Source organism: Gymnogyps californianus, chromosome 11, assembly GCF_018139145.2.
Source record: "Gymnogyps californianus isolate 813 chromosome 11, ASM1813914v2, whole genome shotgun sequence".
NCBI classification, from domain to species: Eukaryota; Metazoa; Chordata; class Aves; order Accipitriformes; family Cathartidae; genus Gymnogyps; species Gymnogyps californianus.
Window position 1 is genome coordinate 2656245 of NC_059481.1, and position 19907 is coordinate 2676151.

Sequence of the window (19907 nt, forward strand, 5' to 3'; positions counted from 1 at the left end):
GCGGGCAGCAGGGCTGGGTGCCGGCGCGGGTGCGGGTCCCGGTGCCGGTGCCGGTACGGGTCCCGGTGCCGGTGCGGGTGCCGGTGCCGGTACGGCGCGGCGGTCCCCGGCAGGTGGCGGCCCCGCGCCGCGCCGCGCCGTGCCCCGCCGTGCCGTGCCGAGCCGAGCCGAGCCGAGCCGAGCCGAGCCGTGCCGGCGCAGGCGCGCTGCTCGGGGCGCTCCGATTCCGGGCGCCGCTTCCTTCCAGCAGGCCCCGCCGCCCCGGGCGGACCCCGCGCCCCTCGCCCGGCCCGAGGTGGGCGGCGGACGCGCCGCTCCCCCCCCCTTGCACCCTCCCTATCCCACCCACCCCCCACCCACCCCCCAACCCCGCCGCACCGGCTCCCCGCCGCACCGGGCTCGGCCCCGCCGGGCGGCGGCGGCGGCGGCGGCGGCGGCTGCTCCGGAGGCTCCGGCTTCCTCCGCCCCTTCCGCCCCCCCCGCGCCCCCCCGCCGGCCCAGCCGAGCCCGGAGGCCCCGGCAGCGCCGCATGGAGCAGCCGGCGGCGGGCTGAGCCCCCTGCCCGGAGGGAGGTGAGTACCGCTCCCCGGCCCCGCGCCGTACCGGAGACCCCCGCTGCCCGGGGAGCGGGGCGGGGGGGAACGGGACACGGACATCGGGGGGTGCTCGCCTGCCCCCCCGTGTTTGTCGTCCGTGTCGTCGTCCCCCCCCCCCCCCCGCCCCGTGTTTGGGGGTAGCGCCCCCTCCGCGCCCCCCGCCGCGGGGGGAGCGGGGCCGGCGGCCGGGAGCGCGGCGGCCGCGGAGCCCAGACAATGGGGCCTGCGGGGCGGGCCGGGGGATGCGGGGGGGGATGCGGGGAGGGGTACAGCCGCCTCCATGCCGCTTGACCTGGTGGGTGACCCCATCACAGGCCGCTTCTTGCTCCCGCTCAGCCACTGTCCCCAGGGACCCCATCATCCCCCAGCCGGGGGGGGCCGCATCCTTCCAGCTCCGGCGATGGAGAGAGTGAGGGACCCCAGCAGCATCCCCTTCTCCTGGGTGTGTGTGGGGGGGCTGTCGCCTCACCCCCAACCCCGCTACCCGGCAAGGGGGCTGCCGCCTCTTCCTCCCGCTCCATCCCCATCCGATACAAAGGCTGGGGCCGTTTTGGTACCGTGAGGCCGAGCCCTGAGCTGCTGGCGGGGTTTTTGAGAGCGGTTGGGGCGGAAGGAGAGAGCTCGGTCTGGGCGTCAAAAGGGGCTGGCAGCAAATTATTTTTTTTTTTTTTTTTTTTTTTGGTCAATAAGGCGGTGACGGGTTATTTATAGCCGCGGCTGTTGCTTGTAGGTTTATCGAGAGCGAAAGGGGCTGTGCCATCGTGCGGAAAAAAAAGTATAAAAATTAAAATCAAAGGTGCGAGGGCCAGGGAGCGGGAGGAGGAGGATGGCTGCCTTTCTCCCAGGACAGAGGGGATGTTGTCCCCCCACACTCCCGCGGGGTTTGTTCACACCGGACCCACGCAGGAGCCTATCCCGATCCTGGCAAGGCGGAGAGTGGCCGGAGAGATCCGTGGAAGCGTGGAGGAGGGATGCAGCAGGTTTCAGGAGCATCCCTGGGAGAAGGGGCTCCCCATCCTCCCATCCCTCATCGAGCATCAGCGGGATGGTAGTGATGAAGCCAAAGCCTCATGACGGGGAGCAGAGCTGGGATAAACCCCCTGGGACGCTGTCCCTGTGAACCCAGGGAGTTTTGGGGTGCGCTTCACCCTGCGACCACTGCCTCCCACCCGTCTTTTTGGTTTTGGGTGAGTGTTTGCAAAAAAACTTTTCAACTGCATCCTGGCAAGCCCCAAGCCCGCGCTGGGGCGGCTTCGCCGGCAGCCACTCCTCTCCGCGCCATGTGCCTGTCCCCGGGGATGCCCTGACACCCTCCGGGACCTCGGAACGGGATGCCGGGGCAATTTGTGGGGTAACGAGGGGGGAAAATTGCCCTGATGAGGTTTTTTGTAGGAAAGAGGAGGACCAGGAAAACATCTCTGTGATGGGGAGGCCGGGAGCAGCATCTCTCCGGGCCTCCACCTGCCTCTGACTATCCCCCAGGCACCTTCTGCAGTCTGAACAGCAACATCTTCTCTTTTTCTTTTTAAAAGAACTAAAAAAGAAAAAAGAAAAAAAAAAGACCCCCCTTTTCCCCAGCAGGGCACCCAGTCGAGGCTGGGTTGGGGGAACAGCAGCAAAACCCTCCCTGCGAGCGCAGCCAGCTCGCTGATGAGATAAAGGAAGAACGTTTTTCTTTCGATTATAGTAATCATAGGTGTTACTTGTAATAACAGGCGATAAGATCTTTTGGAGAGAGTGAGGATGTTGTCTGGTTTGGGGTTGGGTTTTTTTTTTAAGTTTAAAGAAACTCGGGTTGTTGAGCATTGGGAGATGTTTCGGTGAGGGGGAGATGGATGAGCGGAGCGGGGTGGATGCGGATGGCGCCCACGCGCCTATTTCCCATGGGAATGAAGCTTTCCTACCATCTACAACTAAACTCTATTTTAAATAGAGTCATCCTTAGCTGGTGCTGGGCAGGGTCTGCTCCCCCTTTTCCTCTGGCTAATTGGGTTTGAAATGGAAATGCGGCATCTTTCCCCCAACCCATCCCGTGGTGCTGATGCTTTTCGGGCGGTATTCGGTCTGGGGGTCCCACATTCCCCCCGGGCGCCGGTCCCAGCCTGCCTGCAGGTTTGGCACAGCACGATTTTGGCTGGTGATTAATGAGAGGAAGGGTTTCCCCGGCTCGTTTCCCTGGTGCCCTTTGGATTATCAGGGTGGCAAAGGTATCCACCGTACCTGCCCTGCCCGCCTTCCCCGGCTCTTGGCTGCCGAGCTGGGCTTCCCGCGGGGAAATCCAGCAGCAGGGCTGGGAGGGAGGCAGTGGGGATGAGCACGAACCTCGGCCCTTCTTTGGGTGCAGTGTCGGGGTGAGGTTCCTCACCGGGGTGCCTGGGCAGAGCGGCTTGAAGGATGCTCAGGCGGAGGGTGGGGAAAAAAGGGAGGTGGTTTTCGGCAGAGAAAACACTGATGGGTTCCCCCGCACGCCCCGGCTGCTTCCCCGAGCCCCTTTTTGGGGATGGGGAGTTTCCAGGGGGAGCGAAACCCTCGCCTGGCAGGGCTGAAAATAGCCAAACCTGGCACTCGGCTCTGCTGAATTGGTTGGGCTGCTCCCTGGCTATTTTTTTTAATTATTATTTATTTTTTTCAAGCTGACTTCTGCTGCTACACATCCTCCTCGGGGAAGCGCCTCTGCTTTAGGAGAGAAGGGGCAATGCCGGTGTTTTCCCGGAGCTCGCCGGCGGGGAAGGCAGGGGATGCTGCCTTTAGGCTCAGGATCCGCGCCGGCATCACCGCATCCTTTTCCCAACCCAGCATCCCATAGGGATAAGCCGGGATGGCGGAAGCAAACGCGGGTATCAGGTTGGGGCCGGCCTGGGTGACGGCGGGTGACGCGCTCGGCAGGAACCGGTGGCTGTCACATGAGGCCACCGCAGGCAGCGGTGCCTTCGGGGGGCCGGTTGGCAGCGGCCCCGGAGCTCGGCGCTCTTGGGGGCGTGTGGTTTCCTCCTCTTCGGAAAGCCTCGGCTTTGAGGCAGAAATTAGGTAGCGATTAAAGAAAAAAAAAAAAAAAATCAGGCTGCTGCTTAAAAGTCACCCTCGGGAGGAAGGAGGTCTGCGCCAAAATATAGAAGGGGCTCTGCAAAGGGCAGTGCCCGGTGCCGTTAACCGCCTCCCCACATAAAACTGATAAGCAAATTTCTTGTGCTATATTTATAACAATGCCACCGTCTGATGCCGTGAATGTCCACAGTCCGGGAAGGTAAAAATGCGGGGACCGGCTGGAATGTGTTCCTCTTGGCGGGGTTTGCTGGGACAGTTACCTCTTTTAAAGAGAAAAAAAAAATACTCTTTGTAAAAGGCTCGAAAGCCCAAAGGCAGGCTATAAATTTTGTATCCTCTCTGCATTTATAAAATATAAATGCTGGTGACATTCGTGAGCTGAAAGCCCAAACAACCTGCCTTCGGGATTGGAAAGATCCGGCTCTCACGCGGGGTGGAAAGTGGCTTTTCCAACCTCCGGATGGGCTGCGGTGCTGGGATGGACCCTTGGGCATCCCTGCTGGGTGATGCTCCCCTGCCATCCCGGCCCAGCTCCGGTGGGCAAAGCTTGGCCAGGATTTTCCAGCTGGAGTCACATCTCGGATGAAACCTCCATCCTGCTGCTTTTTCTCCTTTGGTTATTTTAAAATAGCGACGTCGGAGTGCCCGGCCGGTGGGAAGCGCTGACTCAGCGCTTTGGGGATGAGCTGCTCCTTGAGCAACACCCGGGGCCGGCTCCTGCTCGGCGTCCCCACGGTGTGCCGGATGCGGAACAGGGCCGAAAACCCTGGCGATGGGAAATTCCCTCCGCAGGGATGCAGGGGCACCTCTTCTTAAACCAGCTCCTTCCAGACTTTAGCCGAATCCCTCTATGGACTGATTCCATCAGTCAGGGGTGTAGTTTATTCCCTGTTTTTCTTGGTCTGCGTTTCAGACTGGCGGTATCCAGACCCTTTGCTGAAATTTTTGCTCCACGCCAGGTGTAAATTCAGAATTTAACCAAAAATCAGCTTGAAAACGAAGAGAATTTGAGCTGGGGCCATTTCGGGCTGCATTCCCAGCTGATGCTCTCTGGTCCAGCATCATCCAGCACTGCCCTCCCTTGGGTCCTGGCCACCTGCGTGGCAGTGTCCCCAGGCTCATGGATGCTATCAAGTTGGGTTTGGGTGCCATCTCGAGAGGCTTTTCTTCATCAGCAGCCCCAGGGCTGGCTGGGAGGAAAACCAACCCGATGCATGGGGCCCAGCCGCTGCGGTGATGGGCTTCACTGGAAACCCCAGCGCTCAGCTTCAGGTCCCCAAACTCTGCCCTTAGCGTGAGCGTCTGAGCCTCGATTTCTCCTCTCTGATGCCAAAAATAAAGCGACTTGTGGCGTGTCCCCGCTCTGGGGGAAGGTGAGGGAGGTGGTGGCAGCGTGACGCCTTTTCCGGAGGGGTCTGGGCATGGCTGCGGTGGAAACGGGGCCGCGTTCGCACCCGCTCTCTTCCTCCCCGTGGTTCTGCCCCTTATCTTCTTCCTCCTCCCGTCTCTGCTGGCCTTGCCCCTTGTTTCAGTTCCTCCTTCCCAAAATATTTTGAGCTGCTGACAGCAGGGCTGGGAGCGGTGGCCGCTGATAGCCCCGAATCGATACGAGGAATTAATAAATACCTGGGTGGTTTTTGGGGCGCGCAGGCAGGGATATCCTGCCTGCACCCCGCTCCGTGCCCTGAGCCCGGCACGACCCCAGCGCCCCGGCCCAAGAAAGCCTGATTTGATGCCGGGGCCGGTGACTTCATCTCTTCCCGGGGGTCGAAGCGGCGAGAATAAAGCCGGGTTTGTTCCCCACCCACGCGCCGGGGCAGGATGCGACCCAGCCCAGGGCCTCGGGGTGCTGCCGGCGGGGAGCACAGCACCCCCGGTCAGTGCATCCCCCTGGGATTTAGCAGCCGGCGGGAGCTCCTGTATCCCGGAGTGCCGATGGGTTTTTATCCTGCAGGGAATAGATTTATTTTATTTCTTTTGGATCCTGGGCCTGGGAAGCTCCCAGGGCTGGATGTTTCCACACGTGGGTCACCAGGCACCGTGGGAGAGCGGGGCTCCGGCTGCGTAGCCCCCGGTGCTGCCGGGGAGGGGAGCGGGATGCTTGCCGAGGCGTGAGCCTGGGGCTCGGGGGAGCTGCTCCTCCCTGGCTGAATCCCCTCGCTGCCCCGTGCCTCAGTTTCCCCCTTGGTGCTGCAGGGACCGTGAAGCGCCTTGCTGGCAGCCCTCGGAGGTGGGTGGAGGAAGCTTTGCAGGATGAGGCCGGGGGGATTTTGCAAGGCAGAGGCGGTCGAACACGTGCCGGGCAGAGGGTTTGAAGCTTCTCACTGCCGGTTCCCACGGTGCAGTAACCACCCTGGGCTGGGGAACGGGCTTCAGCCACTCCTGGAGCTCATCTCTGCTCCCTTCCCGTCCCCGGGCATCTCCGTCCCTCTGTACCGTACTGGTTTTTTCCTTGGATCGTTGATGCAGATGCTGCAGCGGCCACGCAGCACGTCAAACCTCGGCTCTTAAGATGCTGTATCCGTGCAAATACCTTATAATCCGGGTGAGCAGCTCCGTGCCGGTCCTGTCCCTGGCTGCAGGGGGGGCTGAGCGGACCCGGAGTTCCCACTTTCACATCCGTTTGGGGACATTTTGGAAGCAGCGCCTCGGACAGGACCCGTTCCCTTCTTGGCAGTAGAAGAGATGCTGGCATGGCCCGGGGACCGTCCTTTGCGGAGGGGCTGCTCCCTGTGCATCGTCCTTACACAGCTCTCCCCGCCGTGCCCGGTTCTCAGTCGTCCTTTCCCCCTCCAGGTCTCATGGTACCGAGTGACGTGTCCTCCCTGTGAGATTCGCGCGCCCCAACCTCCTGAGAAGATGTCAGGGATGCAGGTAAGCGCCGGGCGGGGGGGAGAGGCAGGGATGGAGCAGGCTCTCCAGCCATTCAGAGATGGCCCCAGGGCTCAGGAGGGACATGGGGACGCTTGTCCCCGTCCCCCCGTGCCCCTGCAGAAGCCCAGCACCGCGGGGACCTGCGTGCGTGTGTGTGTGTGTGTGTGTGTGTGTCCCTCTCCGTCCCCATCCCAGCCGAAAAACACCATTTGAGCTCCCAGGGCTGCCCAAAATCCCCCAAACTGCTTCTGGTTTAAGTGAATCCCGTTTGGGTTTGCATCAGAGGGATGGGAGCCCCGCGTGCTCGTGGCGGGGGGTCCTCCTGGGTCGAGGGGGGCTGGGGGTCGGAGATGTGCCCAGCTGGGCTCTGACGCCGTCCCCCTCTCCCCGGCCAGGCCGTTTGGCCATCCGGTACAGAATGTATCGCCAAGTACAACTTCCACGGTACCGCCGAGCAGGACCTGCCCTTCAGCAAAGGAGACGTCCTTACCATTGTCGCTGTCACCAAGGTAAGGCCGTCACCTCCCTGCAGCCCCCCTGGCTGCTGCTGCCGCCCCTCATGCCGGGATTTCCACGGGATGCCGGGAGCATCCCTGCGTCCTGCGACACGGCGTTTGCCGTGCCGGTGGGATCCACTGGTCCCGCTGGAAGTCCCGCAGAGCCAGCAGGGCAGGAATCGGGCCACACGTTCGGTTAATTAATTCACGGCCTCGTTAGTTAAGGTTTCCCCGAAATGTAAGCCTCTCGAGTGCCTCCCGGGAGGTGGAGGAGGGAGGGAAGAGGCTCGCAATCGGGGAGCAACGCTGTGCTCGGTGCCGGGGGAGAAAAAGAGAGAGGCTGTGGGTCAGGGGGCTCCAGGGTGTCCAGCAGCCTGGGAAGGGGATCACAGTGACCCCCGTGGGGCCACCAGCATCGGGTTTTGCTGGCCCCAGCACCAACCCCAACCTTTGTGGCTGTCCCCTGCCTACCCCATCCTGCCTGCAGCCAGGCAGGGGGTGCCGGGGTGCTTGGGGACAGGCAGGCAGCTGCCTGGGAAAGGAGGGGCAGCGCTGACACCCCCGTGGGCTCCTTTGGTGGGATACTGCCATATCCAGGGGCCACTGGCTCGTCGTGATGTCTCTGCTGTCCCCACAGGATCCCAATTGGTACAAGGCGAAGAACAAGGTGGGCCGGGAGGGCATCATCCCCGCTAACTACGTGCAGAAGCGGGAAGGAGTGAAAGCTGGGATCAAGCTCAGCCTCATGCCGTGAGTATCTGCCGGGGACTCTGCCGAGGTGAATTTGTGGGGAGCTGGCTTGGTCTGGAGCATCCCCACTGTGTCAGACCAAAGACCCAGTTGACCCTGTGTCCCGACAGAAGCGACATCCCTCGCAGGGCTTGGCGAGGTTGAAAGGCAGAAGGAGCAGGGGCTTGGGCTTTCCCAGCAGCGTTGATTTGGGACCCGCTGCTGCTGGGGAAAGCTCTGAGTGCTTTTGGAGCTGCCTGCAGAGCCGGGAAGACGACGGATGGTTAGATTGCATTTCAAAATGGGTCTTTTACTCAAAGTTGTGGTTGTAAAGGTTGCTGGGAGAAAGAAGGGGGGTTGGAACGGGCTCCATACGGGAGGGATAGGAGATAGGCAGGCAGGTAGATAGCTGGATGGATGGATAGATGGTTTTGATGTCCCTGCTGCATCCCAGAGCCACCAGTGACCCCCAGTCTGGAGGAGCTGGGGCTGCCATGGGGAGGAAGCCCCCAAGGGTGTGTGGAGGGCCTGAGTCCCGGGTTGGGGACCAGGAGGAGGGGAGCAGGATGCCATGGAAGGAGCTGTGTCGTGGGGTGGACGGAGGAGCATGGGCAAGCTGGCCTCATGCAGGCGGGGATGAAGGCTGCTCTACATCCCCATCCCTGCCAAACACGGCCCCACGGGGGGTCCGGCCAGCGCATCCCCCGTCCTTGACCTGCCCTACGTGCCCCGTTGCAGGTGGTTTCACGGGAAGATCACGCGGGAGCAGGCGGAGCGGCTGCTGTACCCACCCGAGACGGGGCTTTTCCTGGTGCGGGAGAGCACCAACTACCCCGGGGACTACACCCTGTGCGTCAGCTGCGAGGGGAAGGTGGAGCACTACCGCATCATTTACTCCTCCAGCAAGCTGAGCATTGACGAGGAGGTCTACTTCGAAAACCTCATGCAGCTGGTGGAGGTGAGGTCTCACCTGCCGACGGGAGCTGCCACCGCTCCTGTCCCCCTCGGCCAGCCTGGGGACCATAGGTTTGAGGTTGGGGGGGGGACATAGGGGTCAGAGCTTGTGGGGCTGCAGGTGTGGAACCCAGGAGATGGTGGGACCTTCTCTGCCGACCCCGTGGGTTGGGTTGGGGTTGCTGGGGCAAGGTGGGGGCACAGGGGCAGGACGAAGCGGGTGGCTGGATGGACAGGGCAGGATACGCAGGGGACAGAGGGACCGGGAGGAGGGGCAGGGACCCCCGAGCCCCCCCACCAGGCCCATCCATGGCCTCGTGCTGCCACCTGGTGGGATCCCAGAGCCCGGCATTGCCTTGGCGGGGACCCCCACACCCCAGGGTGTCACCCACCCCACCGCCCGTCCGTCCCCTGCGGCTGTGACGCCCCCCCGGCAGGTCTGCCTCTCACCCCCATCTCCCCCCCCCCCCCCCGCCCCAGCATTACACCACGGACGCAGACGGGCTCTGCACCCGCCTCATCAAACCGAAGGTGATGGAGGGGACGGTGGCAGCGCAGGACGAGTTCTCCCGCAGTGAGTGGCCGTGCCCCTTCCCTGGCTCCTGGGGACCCCCCCAGCACCCCCTCACTCTCCCTTCTCCCCGGCGCAGGCGGCTGGGCCCTCAACATGAAGGACCTCAAGTTGCTGCAGATCATTGGCAAAGGGGAATTCGGAGGTGAGCCCCATGTCCCCGATGCCGCGGTGGCCCTAAGGCGGGGGGCCTCCTCTGCAGCCCCCCCAGAGTGATGGTGGGGCCCCGGGAGGTCGGGATACTTCCCAGTGCCTCCCGTGCCCGTCTCTCCTGGCCCGCAGATGTGATGCTGGGGGATTACCGGGGGAACAAAGTCGCCGTGAAGTGCATTAAAAACGATGCCACAGCGCAAGCCTTTCTGGCGGAGGCGTCCGTGATGACGTGAGTGTTACCGGGGAGGGGGATGACAATGCAAGGGAGGGGGCACCTCTGTCCGTACGAGCAGAGGCGGGTGGTCCCCAATGCCCTGTGGGGACCATGGGAGCCCCCCCGTCTCCCCAAAACCCTGCCCTGAGCCCTCCTGCGCCATGCAGGCAGCTCCGACACAGCAACCTGGTGCAGCTCCTGGGGGTGATCGTGGAGGAGAAGAGCGGCCTTTACATCGTCACCGAGTACATGGCCAAGGTGAGACCCCCACCCCGGGTGCCTGCCCTCCCAGTCTGTCCCCTTTGCCCCCCGCCCCAGCATTCCCTCAGCATCCCAGGGCTTCACCCTGGCAGACCCAGCTGGGTCATCCCAGCTTGGGTGGCATCTCCCTGGGGCCACCATGGTGTTTGGAGGTGGCAGTGCCGTTGCATGGCCCATTGCTGGCTCCGAGGGAGGGACGTCGTCCCTGGGTCCTGCCCCACGAGGGAGGGACATCATCCCCGGCTCCTGCCCCACGTGGGAGGGGGCAGCGGGTGGGATGCTGACCCTGATGGCACCATCTCTCTCTGTCCCTCCAGGGCAGCCTAGTAGACTACTTGCGGTCGCGCGGGCGGTCGGTCCTCGGTGCAGACTGCCTGCTGAAGTTCTCCTTGTAAGTATGGGGCAAGGCACCAAGGGTTGGCCGTGCCCACTACCCTGACCTGCACCCACCAGCGTTTTGGGGCAACCTCGCTAACCCCCTTCTCCCTCCCACCCCAACCAGAGACGTCTGTGAAGCCATGGAGTACCTGGAAGCCAACAACTTTGTCCACCGGGACCTGGCAGCGAGGAACGTCCTGGTCTCAGAGGACAACATCGCGAAGGTCAGCGATTTTGGGCTGACCAAGGAAGCCTCCTCCACGCAGGACACGGGGAAGCTGCCGGTGAAGTGGACGGCACCAGAAGCACTTAGAGAAAAGGTGGGTGAGCGGAGGGGGGGTCCTGGGCTACAGGGATGTGGTGGAGGCTGGAGGAAGGGGGCACATCCCGGGCTGCCCTGAATTTTCCATGCGGAGATGGTGCTTGAGCCCGAGTTCCCGCTGTCTGACCCCCAAAACCAGCTGCCCTGAGGGTGGGGAAGATCTGTTGCCCCCCATCCCTGCCTGAGCCCGCTAATGAGGCTTCTCTCCCCTCCCTCTAGAAATTCTCCACCAAGTCGGACGTGTGGAGCTTCGGGATCCTCCTCTGGGAAATCTACTCCTTCGGGCGAGTGCCTTACCCGAGAATCGTAAGTGAGCACCACCCCTCTCCCCTCAGGGCTGGTTTTTGGGGGGGGGCTGAGCCCCTACTTGGCGGGGAGGGTGGGAAACCCACACCCCACATCCTGAAACCCATCCCCTGTACCCCCAGCCCCTGAAGGACGTGGTACCCCGCGTGGAGAAGGGCTATAAGATGGATGCTCCCGACGGTTGTCCCGCCGTCGTCTACGAGGTGATGAAGAAGTGCTGGACCCTGGACCCCGGCCACCGGCCATCTTTCCACCAGCTCCGCGAACAGCTAGTGCATATCAAAGAGAAGGAGCTCTACCTGTGAGGGGGGGGGGCTCACCCACCCCGGCAGCCAGAGGGGATCCACGCTGGGGCGGGGGGGACCGGGGGGTAGGCAGCCCCCCTGCCCGGCCCTGGCACCAGGAGCGGCTGGGAGGGAGCCCCGGGGGTGTTTTCCCCCCCCCGCCCCCAATTCTTCTGGTCACTTCCAAACTTCCAAATCAGTCTTTTTTTTTTTTTTTTTTTTTTTCTTTTCAGGTTTTGGGGTTTTTTTTTGGTCTCCCAGGCTCTTTTTTTGGATTTTGGGGTGGTTTTTTTTGTTTTCTCAGTTTTGGGGGGTTTTTTTGTTGTTTTTTTTGTTGTTTTTTATTATTTCAAGCAGGGCCCAGCTGAGTACTGGGCGTTTTACTAAAGTACGAATCTTATTTTTTAATGTAATTAAAAGAAAAAAAAAAAAAGAAAAAAAAAGAGAGAAGAAGGTTAATAAAAGAAGAATAATAATAAAATAAATAAGCCAATGAAACGGACACACGAAAAGGAAACCCCAACGACAGAAGTGATGGTTAAAGGGGAGACGCTGGACTCGCCGCCCGGTCGGGAGAGCGCAGCCGCGTCCCCGCGAGACGCTTTTTTTTGGGTTGTTTTGCTTTAAACTCGTTGCAATGTTTGCATGCTGTCTCCAGAGGCCTTTTTTTCCAGTCCTGTCCAGTGCTTTATTCTCATGTAATGCTACCAACTGTGAGATTAAAACTGTAATAAAAAAACCATTCCATACGGACGCGGCACATCCCGCCTCACCGCACCTGTGTCTCTGGCTCAGCTCCCATGGGATGCAGCCCTGGGGGTGGGACACAGCGCCCTGGGGGTCCTGAGATCCCCTGGCAGGGTACAAGGTGGGGACGGTCCCCCCATCTCTGCCTGGGGTCCCCACATAGCTGGGATGAGCAGCCTGGGCATCACTTGGCTCCATCCTGCCCGTTAGAACTGGCGAGGTTGTGACAGGGATGAAGCTGCCAAGTGATGGCAAAGCTTGCCTTTAAGCCGGGTTTCCACCCTTGGAGATGCTTGGACCAGGCGGGGGAAAATCTGGGGATGCATTTTGGGGCTGATCCCTGGACCTTGTGGACCTTATTCCCTGCCCTGCTTGTCTCAGCCAAGGGGCTAAAGCCGTCTGTGCAGCGGGACCCCCCGTGTCCTGGACCTCCGACCGCAAAGGAGGTGTCCCCACGGAGTCCCTGCTGTCTTGAAGGGTGTTGGGTAGAGGTGGTGTCTGGCACGCAGGGCTCAGCAGGTTTAAAATAGTTCCCTTCATCCATGGAGAATTATTCAGCGTTAAACGATGTGTGGGGCATCGGCTTTACTGGCTGCCTGGTTCGCAAGCCGGAGTTGGGAGCTCTCGGTCTGTTTTGGGCCAGGATTGGGACCGAGACTCCTCTTGGGGGGAGTCAAAGGAAAAAATAGGGAGCAGTGGGACAGCAGGCGCAGCTCAGGTCTAAGTGGGACAGATGGGATGGAGGATGGAGTGACACAGCCTTCAGGAGCTCTCTGGTGCGGAGGGGAGATGGCATTGGCTATAGAAGTCGAGTGCTCCTGACCCCCTTCCCCTGAGACCTCAGGGTGTCCGGATGTCCAGAGGGGACAGGACAGGGATGTGATGGGGCTTGATCCACCGTAGGGTTCCATTTCCCCTGCACTAACCCCCCCTTCCTCTCGTCCACATCCTCCCACGTTCCTCCTAGTGTTCCAGCAGGCCCCAGCCATATAAGCAGCTTTACTTTTTGGGCTTATGAAGATTAAAGTCATTTACAGGCAAAGCCTGCAAGAAACATGGCTTTTGAAATGGCGAGGAATACCCAGCACCTTCATGTGATGGTAGACATCAGTGAGCAGGGAGGAGGTTTGGTCCGGTCCCCCATCACATCCCCTCTGGTCCCCTTGCCCTGGGTTACCGCTGGCCAATGGACCCCTGCTAGCCATCAAAAAAAGGGGAGAAAACCTGACCCAAAACTCATGTAGATCTTTGGTTTTCCTCTAAACGGCACCGTGCTGCTGATCTCTGGGACTGTGCCCGGTCCCATGGGCAGGAGGGGGGCTTTGGGGGTGTCTGGTGCCGTACCGACATCCTCAGCGTCCTCCGGGATGCAGTTGGAGGATGCTGAGAGAGGACTGCTGTAAGAAATTCCACTCTTCACCACGAAGAGGGGAGCTTAACTCTGCCAAGCCCCTCCTGCCGCCAGTGTCCGTGCCTCAGTTTCCCCCATACAGGGCTGTTTGCTCCTGACTCCTGTCTCTGGGTCCCCTCTGCTTTGGGCTGCTGCCCGGTGATGCAGAGCCAAGGACAGCCTGTATCCCACGAGGTGATTTCTCCCCAGGGATTTTGGGGCTGTTTCCATCACCTGCGAACCCATCAGCAGCCTGTGCACCAGCATGGGCAGAGGGGACAGGCTGCCGGCTCCCATGTGTGACACCCAAGGGCTACTGTGGCTCTCGGGTGCTGGCTCACAACGTGTCCCCCTCCTCCTCCTCCTCCTGTTGGCGACGAGGAGATCAGCACAGGGCCCAGTTGTGTCAGCTCCCATCCTGCCTCAAGTTCGCAGCGTGAATCATCATCGGCAACAGCAGGCAGGGAGTTATTTCTGCTGCCTGCGAGGCCAGTGCCGCCGAACGCCTGGGTGCCCGTGCAATGGCACAAATGGACCTTGCCTCTCCCTGTGCCTTTGCTGCATGGCATGCGAGGAGGACAGAGACACCGGGTTTTGAAAGCTCCTGAAAATTCAGCCTCCAGTTCCGGCAGCCCTCGTGCCTCTCCCCGCTGCACTGCTGGTCAGGATCCCAGCTTGGACTGGAGCTCAGCAGCCCCCGCCGGCTCAGGGTATCGGCTAGCAGCGACCAGCCGGGCTGCGGAGCACTTGGGACCGGCACTGACTTGGTGTGTAGAAGCCGCAGGAGGTGAAAGGACGATCTCTGAAGTCGCACGTGCTTTGCTTTTCCTTCCCTATCCAGCACCTTGCCGGCTCCTCTACCTCCTCCTCCCGCACGGACTCACTGGGATCACCCTGGCCAGAGCATCTCTTCCAGCGCCGGCTCTGGCTCCTCTCGGTGCAGCCTGTCCCTGCCCTGCTGCCCTCTGCTCCCTGCAGATATCCTCTCCCTTCTCCGTCGGGGCTCTTTCTTTTAGCTTTGGCTCTTCCTCAGCGCCTTCCCCATGTCCCAGCCTCTGCCTGCCTTCTCCCCCTTACCCGGAGAGCCCCAGAGATGCGGCGAGCCTTCCCCTCCCTAAACAAACAAAAAACCCAGACTCACTTCAAAGGAACCCAGAGCGCCCATCTGTTCCCAGTGCAATTCCAGCTGTGGCAATCGCTCGCTGCTTCCCATTTCCCAGGGTTGCAAAGCGTCCATCCCGAGGAGGGGGTGTAATGTGCCCAAGCTGCCCGCTGCTTAATTCCCTCGGTGCTGCTTGGAGCAAATTACCAGCTCTAATTACGGCCTGACAAGGCTCCTTCTGCTCCATCCTTGATGTGCGGGCTTCCGCACCCCTGGCAGACCTCGCCAGCATCTGTGCACTGCCTGCACCTCCTCCCCCTCCGCGACTGACTTCTTTATCAGCACGAGAACTATTTTTAGCATGATGTACGAAGCCATTCCCATCACCGTTCAGTGTCGTTCACCTCTCCAGCTCCGCTCTCTGGCTTTTCCTTCTGAGCACTCCAGGAAAAGAAGGCAAGGCTGGAAAGATCCCCCGTGGGGAAACCATGCGTGTGTGTGGCCGTGTGTGTGTGTGTTTCGGCTGGCGTGTGCCTTTGCTCCGGGCTTGCTCTCCACCACCGGCAGCGAAGCAGCACATGGTCTCCCCATGTGCCTGTTTACATGCTCTGGGTGTCTGTCCGGGTATATTTGTGTCACTGCTTGGGTGCAGACTCTGCCATGGGAGCCCCCTCCCACCCCAACCACCTCCCTCTTCTTCCTCACCCCCCAACAGCATCTCTTTTCCCAGCACGTGTGTGGGCAGGGGTTATAACCACCCCTGCTCTGTGCGACCCGCTCCCCTGCCTGGTTACCCTCCTTTTTTGAGAACACACCCACGGCATCCCCAAATCCCCCCATCCCTTGGGGCAGAGGCTGCACACAGCTCTGGCAGGACCATTCCCATCCCACTCACCCCAAACCCCCCCAAAATCCTAATTCCGAGTCTGGGCAGCCCCGTGCTCAGCCAGACACCGGGATGAGACGAGGGGCTTCAGAGGGAATTGGGGGGACATCTCAGCAGCATCCCCACTCCCTGCTTCCCTTCCCAGGTACCAGCCGGGGTCTCCCAGGGGATGCTCTGCCGGGCCACCCCAGGGCGAGGAGGGGGACGAGGTGCCGGGTTTGTCAGGGTACCTGGCTGTCGCATCTCCTCCTGCCTAGAAATTAATGAGGAGGGCCTGATCCTTTCCGTGGGCTGGCATTAAACCTCCCTGGGCAGCGAGGGCTCTCACAGCCTTCAGCTTGTGGGGATCTGAACAGAATAATTTGTAGTGCACATACATGTGTGCGTATATACATGTGTGCGTACCCATAACAGAGATTTAAGGGAGATATATCACATGGAGCAGTATAGAGTATTCATTACCAAAATAATACTAGCAATGTAAAACTATCTAGTTGTTATATACTGGGAAAGAGAAGAGATGGGCATGACCCTGTAAAGGACCTTGCAAATTCTTCCTTCATGCCCCCTCTCACGCTCAGCCTGTGCTGCCACAAGCAGAGGCAGCGACATCCCCGCTGAGGCTGCTCTGCAGGCGCACGGATGCACGAGAGCTTGGGATGCAGTTAAACACAAGTTTTTAAAAAAAAAAAATTCATTACATGACGCAACGTGTGACATACAGCCTATGTGATATATAGCTCTCCCTGAGTATAATTAAGGCTTAATATCAAATAAGAACAGTAATAATCCCCCGCTTTGGGATTTCTTCGTCCTTAGGCGATGACAAGAGATTTTCGGAACTTAAAGGCTTGGTTCTATAGGAGCAGGAAGGCTTTACATTGAAATGGCCTCCCTAGGTCACGAAAAGGCAGCCTTGGTTTCATTTCCATACAAAGCTGACTGCTGTGTTGCATTTCGTCTTCCTCAGCCAAGACAAACTCCAGACGCATTTAACTTTATTTAAATACGTTCAAGTAACATGAAAGGAAGTAATTTTATTTGATAATTTACAACACCCTTCCCCTAAACTTTCTTTATTCCCTGCGTTAATGACACAGTGGCACTTTCACCCCAGTGAGAGCTGGGCAGAAGAGAACCCACTGCCCTTTGAAGGGATGTTATGCTCAAGACCTCAGGATGTTTTCTCTTGAACTTATGGCAGCTGAAGTTTGCGGTGGTCCATAACAGCACCGGGACCCTCCGGCCAGGCTGTTGTCCCCCCCCACGAGGTCCCTCTGCATTTCCCCCCTAGATCCCAGTGCTTCAGCGCCTCAGCGTTTTCTTAATAACTTCTTAATAGCTGTCACGGAGTAATAGTTACCTTCTTTCAGCTAAGTAGTTTTACACGGAGAAGCTGATTGCGCCGGTGAGGATACACAACTCACTTTCGTCGGCTGCTCTATGTAAAAAAAAAGATGCTTCAGCAGAGGTTAATTAGTATTGAGGTTTAATCAGTGGCTGCTCTATTGCTTTTTTGCTGGTGGAGACCTCAAAGAAAGGGGCCAGGTGTCCCCCACCGTCCCCAAGGCAAAAGCCACCCCACCGCAGGCCGTAGCTCCCTGCCCGGGGGACGCTCAGCTCCCGGGTCCGTTCCAGATGCCACTGTCACGGGATGGATGTCACTGTGCCCCGTGCCCGGAGCAGGCGGCTGCCCCGGCTGCGTGGCAGCGGTGGGCACAGCAGGGTATCCCTGTCCCCGTCCCGTTGGAGCATCCCCGTCCGCAGATGGGAAGAACAAAGGTGACTCTGCTCCTCTGCGCCCGGGGTCAGGGCTGAGCGCCGAGGTCCCTGTGTTTGCAGTGCCTGTCCCCATCACAAGAAGTGACAATCAACCGCCAAGTGCAAGCGTGACTTCTCCCAGCAGAGAGGCTGCCTGCTTTGTTCAGAAACGCCTTCTCATTTCCTCCGCCGTCGCGTCTCCAGCACACACACACACGTCTTTCCAGGATTAACTCACCTACTCAGGGTCTTCAAAGGTTTAAACCTTTGTGTTCCCCTGGATTTCAGGCTGACAAGGATCAGATCGCTGCCCTTTGGTGGCCTTGCTGCTACTGCGTTGCGACTCAAGGTCACAGACCCTTCCCCTCCCCTGTACAGTCTGTGGGATAACTCCAAGGACCAGCCACCCCAGGAAATCCTGGCCATTTCTGGTCCCCTTCAGGGATCTCTGGAGCATCATATGAAACCCTGGTTGAGGGGAGAGCTTCCAGCTGTGGCTTTGGAGCCAGTTCTCCCGTTACCTGGAAAGAAGAGCTGAACTGATCCCCCTCTCACCATGGCAGAGGAAACCGAACTGCTTGCGTTCTATTCAAATCAGGTGTCAGTGCTGAGAGAGGATCCTCTTAACTTCCACCGGCTTGTCTGAGGCTGGCTGCTACTGGGGGACGCTTCATCTCCCTCCCGTCTAATCCACGGAGATGTGTGATATAGCATAAGCTAATATAATAGGTCATGCAAGGATTTACATCTCATTACTGCAGGTTAGAGTCCTGGGAGGAAGGATGAGTCATTCTTACTTGAATATATTTCAGGGATAAGGAACAGTTCAGCTGCCCAAAGAAAAGCAAATGGGAAATCAACCACCTTGAAGTATCGCCGTGGGCTCGATCACCAGCCCTCTGCACTCTCTGATTGCCCTCTCTCCTCTACCTCCAGATGGGACACCGGCCTCTCTGGAAAGAGCACGGGCCGAAGAGCCAAAGGGATGGGAGAGCTGCCAGCAGCTGCAAGACCTCGCTGGAGGTCCTTTCCCTTGCCTTTTGCGCCATCCCTACAAAACCAGTTCCCCAACCACCCTGGGCTGCAAGAGGCTGCAAAGGTCAGCCTCATGGTCGCCCTCCGTGGGGCACGTCCGTCTCCTGGTGAGTGAGCATCCCCGCCACGAGTGACTGGGTCCCAGCCGCGGCCGGTAATCGCGTGCTGATTCTCACCTAGCTGCTTTGGCCAAGCACTTCTGCTCATCAAGAGCTGTTTTCTCTTAGTTTCTCAGACAGGGAGGCTACGTGGTAGCTGACCCATCTAACCCAGCTGGAAAAAATCGGTCCTGACTTCGAGTCTCTTACTGTTAGTGAATGCTTAGATAGAAATCCGGACTGAGCAAAGCTCCTAGGACCAGCCACATCGAAAGTCTGCTCTGAACTGACGCAAGGCTCAAACATACCCGGCATCCAAGGGCGAAGTGACTCCGGGACACAAGCAGGGATGCTTTTCCTTCTCTCTGTCCCTCTTTTCATCCAGTCCTTGTCTGACTGACAGCCAGAACTTGAACACACTGTTGGCAATGGGACATCTACAGAGTGCCTGGGGCTCTCAGCCTATTTCTAAGCAGGCTGTGAAAGCTCGCTGTGGGTTAAAATTCATTTTCCATGGGCTGTCCGTGGGAAGATGCTTAGGGGGTCTGCAGATCGGTGTGAAAAGTGAAAATCATTGCTCCAAACAGTTGGTAGGACTCACGAGCAGCCAGCTCAGCGTTGACTCAGAGCGAGCAGCAGCCACAGGGGCATCTGAGTGGTGGGGAGACACTGTGGGTGACGCTGGAGTTGTGCCGAACAGTGCCTCGGATGGGTCTCCCTCAGCCCAAGGGCTGTGTGGAAAGGCAATTTGCACATTCAGATGAACTCAGGGGAACTGCTGGCATCATTCAGGGGGCCCTGCTCTGCCAGGATTTAGCCGTAGCCCTGGAGAGCCTTCACCGGGACAAACCCCCTCTTGTCACTTCCAAAAGTGGGCTCCGATCCCTAACAGCAGCGGTCGCTGCCTAACTGCTGACTGGATTATTAACCAAGAAAAATAGATGATTTTTTGTTTGTTTGTTTTCCTTTTAAGACAAATTTTTGCCTGATGCTACCTTGGGCAAGGGGGGAAGGGAGATAGGCCGATTCCGCCGCCCTCTTTCCCTGTACTCTATTGCTTCACAGCTGTTCCATCATTTTAATCTGCGGAGATTGTCTTTAAATTTCGGAAATGAAATGATTTCCCGCAAGCCAGGATAGGGGTTTGGATCCGCGCTCATTTTTCATGAGCGGAGAAGAAAAAGGGGAGAAATGTATGTTAAAGCCAGGCCGGCCATCTGGAAGGGAGCTGCGTTTCTGATGCCATTAATTGCTCACTCCCCAAGGCTCGCGATACGGCTGCAGTCAAAGGAAATAGCAGGAGTGGGAGTGGGAGCAGGGGTAGGATGGGAGCCAGAAAAGCTGGAAGGGCCGGGGGAATTACGCAACGAAATCAATGCCTGCTCCGTCCTCAGCCTCCTGATTTAGGTGACCGATGAACGCGTGGGTCCCTGGGCCGGCTCTGGTACATCAGCGAGGCAGCGCTTGTGGGGACTGATAGCAGGTTTAATATTAATTAATATCTTTAATACCACTAGGAAAGAGAGGAACAAGCTTTTGGGCACGCCAGCCCTTAGATCTACAAGCAAACAACAGTTGCGACTCGTGTATGGTACCCACGGCTTTTACGGGGTGCTAAATCCCGGTTTTTCCTCCAGCCAGACCCAAAGGATGGGGAATAGGGTGGGAAAAAAGATGTTTCTGTGGGTTTGCTCCAGCGCAGCC

The 19907-nt window shown here is 59.1% G+C and overlaps 1 protein-coding gene across 2 annotated transcripts; it reads left to right on the forward strand.

Annotated features, from left to right (window-relative positions):
* Positions 1–473: 473 nt before the first annotated feature.
* On the forward strand, positions 474–11256 carry CSK (C-terminal Src kinase). 2 transcript variants are annotated; one of them, XM_050903245.1, is made up of 14 exons: positions 474–572; positions 6438–6515; positions 6911–7024; positions 7650–7762; positions 8480–8699; positions 9176–9269; positions 9346–9411; positions 9549–9648; positions 9801–9891; positions 10212–10285; positions 10397–10496; positions 10539–10592; positions 10814–10900; positions 11023–11256. In XM_050903245.1, exons 2-14 carry the CDS (start codon positions 6501–6503, stop codon positions 11203–11205), a joined length of 1311 nt encoding a protein of 436 aa, XP_050759202.1. In that variant the 5' UTR covers positions 474–572; positions 6438–6500; the 3' UTR covers positions 11206–11256. The 2 variants fall into 2 exon arrangements, with proteins under 2 accessions (XP_050759202.1, XP_050759200.1); XM_050903243.1 differs by having other exon boundaries at positions 10397–10592.
* Positions 11257–19907: the final 8651 nt, after the last annotated feature.

What these genes read in the sequence shown, in the direction of transcription:
- CSK (XM_050903243.1), top strand. An exon ending in CCATTGTCGCTGTCACCAAG is followed by an intron (nt 7,025 to 7,649) that starts GTAAGGCCGTCA and finishes CTGTCCCCACAG; the next exon opens with GATCCCAATTGGTACAAGGC. An exon ending in TCACCGAGTACATGGCCAAG is followed by an intron (nt 9,892 to 10,211) that starts GTGAGACCCCCA and finishes CTGTCCCTCCAG; the next exon opens with GGCAGCCTAGTAGACTACTT.